This window comes from Pseudopipra pipra, chromosome 5 (genome assembly GCF_036250125.1).
Source record: "Pseudopipra pipra isolate bDixPip1 chromosome 5, bDixPip1.hap1, whole genome shotgun sequence".
Lineage (NCBI taxonomy): Eukaryota > Metazoa > Chordata > Aves > Passeriformes > Pipridae > Pseudopipra > Pseudopipra pipra.
This window is the reverse complement of record NC_087553.1, coordinates 69,181,275-69,193,797: the sequence shown is the minus strand read 5'-3', so window position 1 is coordinate 69,193,797 and position 12,523 is coordinate 69,181,275. Positions and strand designations below refer to the sequence as shown.

Genomic DNA, 12,523 nt, shown 5'->3' with positions numbered 1-12,523 from the left:
CAATTCTGGCCCTGTGAGTGCTCCAGCTCCAGTGTCTCTCCTGTAGCTACTCCTCATCTCCTTTCTGAGCTTATTAGAGCATCCTCATCCTTAAGGCATCTCCCCCAGCATATGCACCAGCCCCTGGGCACTGCAGAGGCATCCTGGAACTGAAAATACAGTTAAAATCTGCTTTTATCAGTTCTGGCATGGCTGTCTGTGCAGCTTGACTGTCCAGGCTCAGGAAGGTTCATTTAGTTCATTTGCTGTGGTTTTAGCCATGCAGCACTCCAAAGACTTTCCTGAGCATATGTGCATTGCAACCCCCAAACATTTCAAAGGCTTCCTGCTGATTTTTGTCGGGGCAGAGGCCTGCCTAAAAGGTTGCAAAGGGACTTCTGCCAAATTTTTTCATGACTCTAAAGCAGGACTCTGCCAAAGAAAATGTAACTTCACTGATTATATTTTAACATTGCAAAACAATTATTCACCACCAACACTTGTTCTGAGAAATGGCTCTTTGTTTGTGGAAAACTTCAGTAAAAAGAAAAATTACTATCCATAGGCAGATAAGCAAAGGGAGAGATGCCGTGGTGTGCAAATGACATTAACCAAAGCAGCAAGGAATCACTAAAACACTCTCATCAGAAGAAACCATCAGGCACTTCTGGAGTGATGTGATGCCACCAAACCCATCTAATGGAAAACCAATCAAGACACAGAATCATTGAATCATTTAGGTTGGAAAAGACCTTTAAGATTTTTGAGTCTGATCATTAACCTAAAAGTCCCCAGTCCACCATTAAACCATGTCCCCACATAGAATCATTGACTCATTCAGGCTGGGAAAGGCCTCGAAAATCATTGAGTCCAACAGTTAATCCAGCACTGGATATGTTATTATTTATGTTCATCACTAAATTATGTCCCCAAGTGCCACATCTACACATCTTTAAATACCTCCAGGGATGGTGACTCCACCACTTCCCTGGGCAGCTGTGCCAGGGCTTGACAACCCTTCAACTGAAGAAATTCTTCCTTATATCGAAGTTAAACCTCCCCTGGCACAACTTGAAGCTGTTTCCCCTTGTCCTATCACTTGTTACCTGCAAGAAGAGCCTAGTTTCAGGGAGTTGTAGAGAGTGAGATCTCTGAGCCTCCTTTTCTCCAAGCTGAACATCCCCAGCTCCCACAGTTGCTCCTCACCAGACTTGTGCTCCAGACCCTTCCCCAGCTCTGAACACGTTCCAGCACCTCAATGTGTGTCTTGTAGTGAGGGGCCCCAAAACTGAACACAGGTTTCAAGGTGTGGCCTCACCAGTGCTGAGTCCATGGGGACAATCACTGCCCTAGTCCTGCTGGCCACACTATTGCTGGTACAAGCCAAGATGCCATTGGCCTTCCTGGCCAGCTGGGCACACACTGACTTGTATTCGGCCTGCTGTTCAACCAGCACCCACAGGTTTTCTTCCATGGGGCAGCTTTCCAGCCACTCTTCCCTCAGCCTATAGCTTTGCATGGAGTTGTGGTGACTGAAGTGCAAGATTTCACCTTATTGAATCTCATACAACTGGCCTCAGTCCATTGATCCAGCCTGTCCAGATCCCACTGCAGGGATACCCTCAAGCCGATCAACACTCTCACCCAACTTGGTGTCATCTGCACCAAATCATGATGCACGAAATGATAGTTCCTCACAAAGACAGCATTGCTCCTGCCCCACTAAATCCATGTTGTGCCTGCCAATGCAACCAGAGCCAATGAGCCCTCCCAGCAGTGCCACATATGCTGGGAGGTGCTGTCCTGCTCACTGTGTTTGTTTTAGGGGATTAGGAACGTGCCTGAACCCAAGCGCATGTTGGAAATGATGTTTCACACGCAAAGCAGTCTGGTTTGGAGGGAAATAGTTACATTTCTGTGATTAAATGAAAATAATTGGGGTTAAATGGGGAGGAAAATGAAATTTCCTTGCAATTACTTGGATTTGTTATAAGAAAAAATTACATATGTTGTCAGTTTTATCTGCTTGTCACAGTTTTCCCTTTATGTTTTTCTCCTACTTTTAGAAATTAATTTGGGTTCCTTTGCCTCATTAATGGGAGATTACCTAGCTTGGCAAGAAGTTTTGGGTATTAGAAATGGGCTTTACTGATATAGCTCTAAAACACTGATGTGCTCTTCTGTTCCAAAACCCCCTTCTCCTAAAACCCAAACAGAATAACATGGTTATTTCCCTAAATTTTTGTTCAAACATATGGAAGAAATTTTCTTCTCAATGGTTCGATGTTAACAGGCAAAGAATGTTGCTAACATTGTCTGCTCTCCATAAAGCCCCCTTTACTTTGTGGTTCTTCCCCAGCTACCCAGGTAGAGTTTTTAAATCAGGATGGTGCTTGTGATTTATGAGAATAGTTTATTTGATGCACTTTGCTCTATAAACATCCACTGAAAATAGACAACACAAACAACAGAAAATTCAGTTGTAAAGTCTAAAAACAGAAGGTGGTTTTGGGTGCAGAGCAGCACCTGAATTATCCACATACACTCTGGTGAGACACACAAACCCTGCAAAAATTCCCACTGAAATAGTACGAGAGAGACGTGGTGATGGTGGAAAGAGAACAGTCCCAAAGAGGACAATTTCCCCTCTCCTTTTTCTTTCTATTATTCTCTTCTCTTCTCTTCTCTTCTCTTCTCTTCTCTTCTCTTCTCTTCTCTTCTCTTCTCTTCTCTTCTCTTCTCTTCTCTTCTCTTCTCTTCTCTTCTCTTCTCTTCTCTTCTCTTCTCTTCTCTTCTCTTCTCTTCTCTTCTCTTCTCTTCTCTTCTCTTCTCTTCTCTTCTCTTCTCTTCTCTTCTCTTCTCTTCTCTTCTCTTCTCTTCTCTTCTCTTCTTCCCCTCCCCTCCCCTCCCCTCCCCTCCCCTCCCCTCCCCTCCCCTCCCCTCCCCTCCCCTCCCCTCCCCTCCCCTCCCCTCCCCTCCCCTCCCCTCCCCTCCCTCTCTCTGTCCTTGTCACTATTGCTCTGTCCTGTTACAATTGATTTTGCTTTCAGTTCTTGTCATCCTGTGGATCCATCAGAAAAAATTGATTTGTCCACAAAAGCATCCCTAAATTCCTCCATGGTGAACACAGATGCTGAAAATCCCATCCTTGTCTTCCATTCTGGCTTCATCTGCTCTGGAAACCCCTAGCACTGGCCCTGCAGATGTTCTGGCAGCCTTCAAGCTCCTGATATGTTTTGAAAAAGCAGATGTTATTAATTTGTAAAGCATCTTTGAACTTCTCATGGTGGGCTGAAACTTTTGGTGTTGTTTCTAACCAAGTGGTGGCGGGGGGAGTTGTATCTTTATTTTTTACCAGGATGGTTTTGGGTTTCTGCACCACCCCTTGCCAACCCACCCAGCTATGCCAACCTCCTTTGCATTTCAGCACCTCAGTCCCTCCAGCATAACTCTTCAAGAGGAACATACTCAGACATGTCTTTTACGTTAACTCTGGAAATGGTATAAAATTTTCACCCTTTTTACAGGCTTCCAGATTAGCTGATCCCTGAAGTTGCTATAGATTGGGTCTAAAAATTACAGTATGTGTCAAGCTCTGTGTGATGTGTACCAACCTGGACAGACATAATCCAAATTCCTCATCCCACTTGTGTTTCCTGCATGTACAGCCTCCCTGGTCACTCTCTGGATACTGTCACCAGCAGGGACAGGCAATCAATGGTGACACTTTAATAGCATTTTCATTTGGGCTTGACATCCCCTGTTACTTGTCCAGCGGGTTAACTTGTGATCTGATCTGACTGCTACTCCTTATCTCTGGAAATGATCCAAACACAAGCAGGAATGAAAGGAAAAAAACTCACGTGGAAACAATATTTTCGTATTTTGTACCCAGTAAGGACATTTTGGATTACATTTGGACTTTGCATTTGGGAGGGGCTGGTTTTGTTTTCTTTGCAAAGTAACAAAATTCTCACAAAATCGATGAGGAGAACAAAATGTTTTACTTTTTTTTTAAGGTAAACAGAGCGGGAAATAGGAAGAAAATTGCAATCTTTTCATCAAGTGACAAAAATACCAACCAAAAGGAAAAGATACTCAACACTGTGTTTGGAAAATCTGTAAGCATAGCAAAGGTGTAGCCATATTAATTATACTTTCTCAGCTTTATACAAACATTTATAATACATGAATGAATACCAGAGCGAATATTTTTCTTAACAAAAAATTAAAGCACAAGCTTTTAATACCTATCCCAGGAAAATCAGTTCCTTTATTTAAACAGCAGTTCAGAAACCAGAAACAAACCAATAAAAAAGTAGTTACTTTTCTATGGATTTAAATTTTGGGATTTAAAACTCCTGATGGCTTCTAGGGAAGCCTTAGTTCTGTAGCAATTCTCAGGAAACAGCATTGCTGACTACAGCATAAAACAACTCAAATTGTGCTGATGTGGTAGGAGAAGCCTTTGAAACCAGTGGAGCTCGTGGAGGAGTCAGAATCATAAGAAATGCCAATATTATTTCAAGAAGGGGAAAAAAAAAAGCTGTATTTCCAAAAGGAGCCAAACTGGAGGGTAATGAGAGTCAATTTCTGAGTTCATCTTGGCCTAAAGCTCACGTTTGAAAGCTGATATGGGCTTTTCCAAGCACAGGAATAGTTAAAGTGTGGTCCAGCAGGGCTGTAGCCTGGATATACTCTAATTTTGAGTGCTGAGACACAGCATGGAGACCATGCAGTGATCTGGTAAATTGTGGAGCATTGGGAGCAGAGCAGTGGTTTCCATAGTGCTATTTCTGAAGGTCTCACCTCTGTATTAAAGATCATCTGGACCAGGACCAGTTCACCTTGCACAAACTGGGTTTAGCCCTGGCAGATTGTGAGTGTTGCCCAGGGCTGGGCAAGGACCATCTGCCCCTGTCAAAAAGCATGAACCATATCTGCACTTGGGTTTCATGCTCAGAGTAAGAAAAACTATTTTGAGAAAGGAAATAAAACAGAAAAGCTCTTCTACCTTTCTCTCCGTATGGTGCCTTGTCATGAAGGAAGGTTGGGTGAGTACCAAGACCCAAAACATGGTTCATTAACACAGCTGAAAACATTACCAGCCACAGATACTGATGCCTTAACCTACACTGCTTGAGCAGAACAGAATTCAGTGTGTAAATGTCTGCTAAAGGATATGATGGATTTTTTTTTACAAGATAACCAAGGAACAGGTTTTACTTCATATTTTAAGAAATTAGACTATATCAAATGTGTAATAAAAATATTTTCTATAGGATTTTAAAATATATACATATAGAAACTACCTAAATTTTTAATGCCCTGTTGATATTGATGTGGTCTCTACAGTCTCTAAGTGTAACTAAGTGAGGCTGCCCAGCAACCTCCATTATACCTCAAACAGTGACTACAAAACTTATCCACACTGTAAATTAAACCTGCTTGAAAATGGGATCTGAAATTGTCTGCTGGGCCTGATCCAACACCCACTAAGACAGGCTAAGTCCACTTCTGACTGCAGGAGCTGGATTAGGACCTAGACACAGTCCCAAAATTATTTGGTTTCCAAACAGGGTGGCCAACCAATGATAAAGGCACCTGAGGGAGTTACTAAGAGCCTTGAGGCACTTCTTGGTAAAATTAAAATTATTAGATATTTTCTTTAGAATATTTAGAGTTATATAGAAACAGTCTTAAGACAATTTGGGTACATCTATACTTCATGTTGAAGAGAGGCCTAAACTGACTGTGTCTCAGACATAGCCTTTGCCCAGACAGTGGATGTAGACTTAAGTCAAGCTTAAGCAAGGTTGAGAGCTTGGACATGATGATGGAGCAAAGAGCATTCATGCCTCCATCCTTCCCACAGCATCCATGTCTACATCCCCAGGCCTGCCTTGCCCAGCCCATGTGGAGGAGGTAAGCTGGCAAGAAGAGCTCCTGTGTCAAGTGCCTGCAGTGGCCCATGGGGCTGGGCTGGCACTTCCCTCAAAGACAACCTAAAACTGGTGGTGGAGGTGGAGGTGGGTGAGGAAGGAGAAGCACAGATGACTGTCTGGCCCTGTGTCCACTGAGGACAGCGAGGACTCTGCTTTGGGCTGTGCCAAATCCGGTTGGCATTCCTGTTTAATCCTGTGCCTAAAGCAAGTTCAGATTCATTTTCCATGCAAGGTTTGAAAAGCACAGCATAGACAAGGTGTGAGGGCCAGATGCTGATCTAATGCAGGCAAAGTTCACCACTATCCTTGGCCTGAGCACTTACCCTTGCATTATACTTTCAGGTAGGTAGCATGGGAGTTCTCCTGCTTCAAAGAGTTAATGTAGGGGATTTGGCCACCTGCAGAGGAAAGTTTCTCACTGAGCTTTCGGTTCACCAGTTCCATGTGCCTGGTGTTTTTCCTGGCTTGACGGAGGGACCTCTTCACTTTCTTCACTCGGTCTCGCAGCTGCTTGTTGCGCTTCTCCAGTGTCGCCACTTTCTGCTGCAGCTTCTTCACTCTGTCCTCCTCCTCAAACAGGGCTTTCTGCACCGAGGAGCACATGAGCTGAGGGGACAGCAGAAGGGAGACAGCAACAGGTGAGCTCTACACAAAAACTCACCAAAGCAAGTTACACAAAACTTATCAAATTCAGGTATTCCTTGAAACACTTCACAACTTTTCAAAAGCAGAATATCTTCTTTTTTTTTTTTTTTTTTTTTTTTTTGGAACTCTTATCCTTTTTTATACCTTTTTTTGGTAAGATCCTCTCTTTCACTTCTGTATTGAGATAAGACTCAAAATTGCAGATCTTAATTATACTAGTGATTCACAATTACTTTTATGAACTGTTTTGGCAGACCTATCCAGCCCACTGAGGTTACATTGAATTTATGGAGGAAGGCTGCCCTATTTCTGGTATGAAACTGGAGTTCAGGCCAAGGGGTGTCACTTTTGGAAAGCTCTAGATTTGATTTAGCTTAGCACCCCTTCAGAAACCCCAGATTCTAATGAAAGTCTGCCCTTTCTCTTTATGTCAACATGTGAAATAAAGACAGCACCTGCAAAAGAGAGAACTGGTTATTTTCCTTTTCAAGAACAGAGGTGTCTCAAATATCTCATTATATGAGCTTCTTTAAGACAAAATCCTGAAGGGTAAAGTCTCAGCAATTTATAGGAGCATTCAAGATCCCATAACTTTAAAAGAGGGGATTATTTAGGGGGGATCATTGGCTGAAAACTGCCCCCTCCCACTCTACCCTATACCAGCTTACTGCAATATTGCCCCCAGTAGGGACATCAGGCTCTTGATGTTCACTCATGCTGGTGGCTCTTAGCCAGGAAATGAAAAAGAGAGACAGCTTCAAAGGTGCTGCCTCCAATACATCACTAGAAGAGTATCTCACAGGACATTTTCAAATCCACTGGCTTGGATGATGATCCAAATGCAAAACATCTGTTGGACAATTGTTCATCTTCTGCTACCTCATCCTAGGATGACCCAAAAGGTCTGTCTCATCTCAGCTATATGTGATTGCCATGTTTATGGTCTCTTGTTTGTCACTTGTTTCATTTTTGTAGGGGCAGCAACAGGAATGAGAAACACCAGCTACAAAGGTTGCTCAGTAGTTTCAACGCAAGGAAGTTCCTTATACACAATGTACTGGAATGGGATTCAGCTAGTGCTCTTAAGCAGCTAAAAGTGAGACAGGTCTGGGCTCCTCTCTCTCTGTTTACCCTGCATTATCTGCAGAGAGAGATAACCTTCAAGAAGTTGACCTCCATCTCCTAGGGCAGAGGGAGGAAACACTCTCGGAACACAACCCTCTCCTTTTACTGACCACAAAGGCACCAAGTTCCACTTTTTCTACTGAAACACATTTTCTAGGCAGAAAAAGAGGAGGTACCTGGAGCTCAAGGACAGTCCCAGCAAAAAGTTCCTGATTTAGGGGAGCCACAATGAAATCTATTTCTGCCCAGGGTCGTGTGCCTCCTTCCTTTCTATTTTCTCCGGAAAGCATCCTGAGATATTTTATTCTGCATGTGGGACTTCCATGTGGTTGCTGCACTTGTGCACTGTGAGGGAAGGCAGTGTCTTCTGATGGACTGATCTTCTAAATGCATTTAGAAATTTTTTTAATGTGTGTCAAGCACTCCTGGAGTCTGGATGGGCTTTCTCTGGCAGAACATTTGGAACAGACGGGGAATCTAAATAAACAAGTAAATCCTCACTGTGATAATGAAGGATTACATGTTTCTTTCCATCTTACTTTGTAGTATTTTCAAAAACCAAAAGTTGGGGAGGGAGCCCACTTTGATGAATAACATTTCATTTGCTTTGGAAACCCCCAGCAGTGGGAAACCACGGCCAGTCAACACAAACACACCAACTGCTTGCACTCCCTTGGAAGCTCTTGTTTCTTGTGCAGAAGCACTGCAGGGCTTTGCTATAAGGCAAATGCTTGCCCCTAGTGTTCTCTCACTGGGGCTCTTTTACAAATGCATACTAGGGAGATGGGGAGCTCACAGATAGAGGGCCAGAAATTGAACTGAAGAGGAGGGAATTTGGTTTTGATCACAGCTCACTCCAAGTGCTGTTTGAAAACAGCCAGCACATCTTGGCTCTTGTGTTTGGCAAACTCTTGCAAAACCTCAAGCAGAGCTATTCTTGAACTTAAATGCCTGTAAAGGAGGACATCGAGTTAGGGAAATATGTTTGTTGGGAAGACACAAGGTGGAAACTCTACTTCATGAGGGATTTCCTGCATTTTCCATGGATGCAGTGATAGGCATAGCCTATGCCAGAGTCCAATGCAGAGGAATAAACAATTCATGCAGCTGAATTGGGAGACTGTGTGAACCCAACTGTGTCTCATCTGTCTGGGCTGGCTGGTGAGGGAATGGTAATATCTGATGGCAGACATCAGGGATGGCATTAGCCTCATCCCCGAGGCTCTCTCAAACCTTTTGAGGTTGGTCTTCTGCCAACAGAGGTAGACTAGCCCTACAGAGCTACTCAGAAACTTCTCAAACACCATCAGAAAGCTAGCCAGCTCATTTTCTTATGCTGTTCCTCCTCAAGGTCCTCACTCTCCAGTCTGAAACACACAGTTCAGTGCTTAAACTACCTGGAGATATCCAGAGAAATCATGGGAACAGCACAGTTATAAAAATCTGAGATCGTATCGGACATGCAGGGCTTTGTTTGCCAACAGGGTAGGTGACAGGAAGAGCCCAGCTTGATAACTGGATGCCTGCCTGCAATTGCAAGACTACCGGCTGGAAAATAAACTCTTTGTTCCTTCTGCATGGGGAGAAATAACTAGGTGGAGTCCTCTCATTCTCTCTGGCTGGTTACAAACAGTATCTTTCACAGGGCTCTGCACAGGGGATGATGCTTAAATGTGAATGGTGTCCTACCCTTGCTGTTACTGCCGGGACTGTGGTTGACATGGGTGCAATCCAGTTATTTTTAAACTGGTGCTGAGAACTGTGTAACTGCAACAGCTGTGAGCTCAGCACAGCCTGTGTCACTGAGTTAGTAGCTGAACAAGCAGATGAGAAGTCAACCAGGCCATATTGCTGCTTGAATACTTCTTGTTTACAGATGGAGGTGAAATCCCTCCATCTTGCAGTTATTCCTATGGAGTGTATCTACAGACAACAGTTTCACATCCTATTTTGTCTGATCTCATACACCCACAAATGTGCACAGTTTACACTGATGACCATCAAGATCAGACCTTTGCCCAAAAGCACTACTAAAAACTATAGAAAACTTGATTTTGTTTCCACTAGTGACCTGTGCTCCCCCTCCCCATCACAGCTTGTCATGTCAGGTACATTAGAGGAGGTGGGTGGGGGTTTTTCATGCAACATTTAAGGGACAATGAAATCTCCATCCAGCAAAGTAAGTCACAGAGAAGCCAATTCCACTGAGGAAAAGAATGGGAAAGGATAGATATCTGACAATTCCTATTCCCACAAGGTATCAACAGCAGATATTCAAGCAACCACTCAGAAGTGCCCCATTTAGCATGGTGTACATACCCACAGACCTGGGAAATGGTGAGAAGGACCAGGAAATGGCTCCTCAGAGATACTTATGGGTTATTTTCCAAATTCCCTACAAAATTTACATTCCATAGTGACCCACAGTTCAGAAGAGTTGTTTGTTCTGGAGACATATCTTCATGTCTGCTTGCTCCACAGTTTTGTTTGCAAGGCATGCTCAGCAGTGGTTAAACTTGAGTCCAGAGCAGTACCAGGAGATGTAACAAGAAAGGGTGCACAAGAATCAAACAGATCCTTAGGATTTATCCCAGACGGCCTACAGCTGTGAAACTGCATATTAAATACATTTGACTATTTGTCTGAGAGACCATATCACAAATATACCCAGTTTTATGTTTCACTGCATCTACGAGATTTACAAAATCCATTTTGCAAAAGAAATCCTCACTGTAATAAATAGAATAGAGTCATAGAATCACTAAGGTTGGAAAAGACCTTCAAGATCATTGAGTCTCACCATTAACTTGAAAAACTGATTTTTGGAGCATCACAGTATAGGCATACAGGCTTTTTACCAAACCTGAACTGATGTATATATACATTTGACTGATTGACAGAACACATCTGCTATCTACAATCCTGATTTGAATGGGACATTAGAAAGTGCCCCATGGATAAAGGCGTGATGGCAGTGTTCATCTACCACAAATTGTCCATAAATGACTGAAGTTACAGTTACAGAGCTCAAGTCACTCAAAACTCAGCAGTGCCACCCAAGTCTTGCCCTTCACCTACCAAAGGGAGAGATGTTGAGTCCTAGCTAGCTTCTTGTGTGTGTTCCTTATGGGCAACAATGCTTAAAAACACTGGAGCCCCACTACCTAAAAGTCTTTCATTTCAAGTCTTCTAAAAATATCTTTCACACCTGACAGTCTTTTTGCACATTTAGATATAAGATGTCATCAGGCGAGATGACTGTAGGAATGTTTTTAAATGTGTTAAAGTAAGACCTGATCTCTGCATGGACATGCTGTAGTTTTAGAACTGGGCCTGGGTCACTTTATTTTCTTGCCCTCAAATCTTTCTCATTACCCACACTGCTAATAAGGATATTCCCCTAGCATCCCAGACCCAGCATCATCCCAGCACAACCTTTTGGGATCATCTGGCAAAAGGAATGAGACTTAAAAGACATCCCAAGCCCTGCAGGTTGGGAAGTACAGCTCCTGATAGAGAGATGAGTTCACCACATCCCAGTGAGTTCACCACATCTCCACACCACTCTCCTTTTGCCATTCCCTGCTACACATCTGCTCCACAGAAAAGGTAAAAACAACCTACATTTGCTGATGTTGACTTGCTGCTCTGTGCTTTGCTGCAGTTCAAGTTATAGAAAACATCTTAAACTGAAACCTTAGGTAGCACCAGGTGTGTACCTCCAGCTTTATTTGTCTCAGCACAGCAATATTTCATGAACTTTCTCTCAAGGGGTTCAGGACCAAACATATCTCTTTGTCTTTAACTCCACCAGGATTTATTTTGCCAACCCCTCCTGTGCTCTTAGCGAGGGGGACAGGCTCAGTGCCCTGGAGAAGCTGTTAAGGACCCAACACAGCTCACATAGGTGATCTTCACCTCTCCTGCCCAGGGAGGTCCCCTTTGAGCCCTGCCTTGCCATGGCCACGTTTCAGACTCCAAGCATCCCTTTCTCCTTTTGTTCAGCCCCTTTGGGCAGGCTATGTGGGAACAAGTCTGTTGCATGGAAAGAAGGACAGGAAGTCAAAGAATAGCAGGAGGGGTCTGGCAGCAGGGAGTATTGGATTTGGGATAGACTGGCTTAACCTCCAGTTACTGAGATTTTTCAGCCAAGACTAACACTCGTGCTGAAGTGTGGAAAAGTCCCTGTCAGCACTGTTAAAGCATCATGTTGGGTGAAGTGGTGGGGGCATGGGAGTGCTGAGTTAAATCATCTTTGCTTGCTGCAAGAACTGCACCTTTCAGAGGTACTGAACTGAGGCCCCAAGGGCATATCCAGCGCCACTGGCATTAATGGACCTGAGCTGGGATTTCACTCCAGGGCCTCATATGAATCACCAAGATACACAGGACCTGGATGGAGAAAGAAATGATTGTGTCTGTTCTTATCTTACTGAATGCTGGGTCAGCATTTGCCATGGGAAGTGTAATGTTTGTAGCACAACCCTCCAGCTCATTTGTAATATTAGAAATGGGGATTATTCTGGGGTATGAAGCACTGTCTGCAGGAAGCCTCTGCCAGGTTACACCCACCCTGAGGTGTTTCACCACCGTGAGTGGTATTTTTCCCCCTCATATCACTCCCCCCTAAAAGCATATTTTCACTTTAAACTTTAGGCATCACAGTGAACCACTTTTGGGGACTCCTGCCTAGATAACTATCTCAGACTGAGATGGATCCAACTGTGAGTCCCATGAAATATCAGCTGGCACCACTGACTTCCTGGGACAGGCTGCAAAGGGTAGGATACAGGTAGTTTCCTTGGAGTTTGGAGAAACTTGCCTTGGAA

At 43.7% G+C, this 12,523-nt stretch overlaps 1 protein-coding gene across 1 annotated transcript in view; it reads right to left on the bottom strand.

Moving 5' to 3' along the window:
- Positions 1–3,962: 3,962 nt before the first annotated feature.
- Positions 3,963–12,523, bottom strand: part of CCDC3 (coiled-coil domain containing 3) — a 37,223-nt gene continuing 28,662 nt past the window's right edge. The window contains exon 3 of the mRNA XM_064656489.1: positions 3,963–6,530. Coding sequence (XP_064512559.1) covers positions 6,255–6,530 — 276 coding nt within the window. The 3' untranslated portion in view covers positions 3,963–6,254. The remainder of the gene's footprint in view (positions 6,531–12,523) is intronic.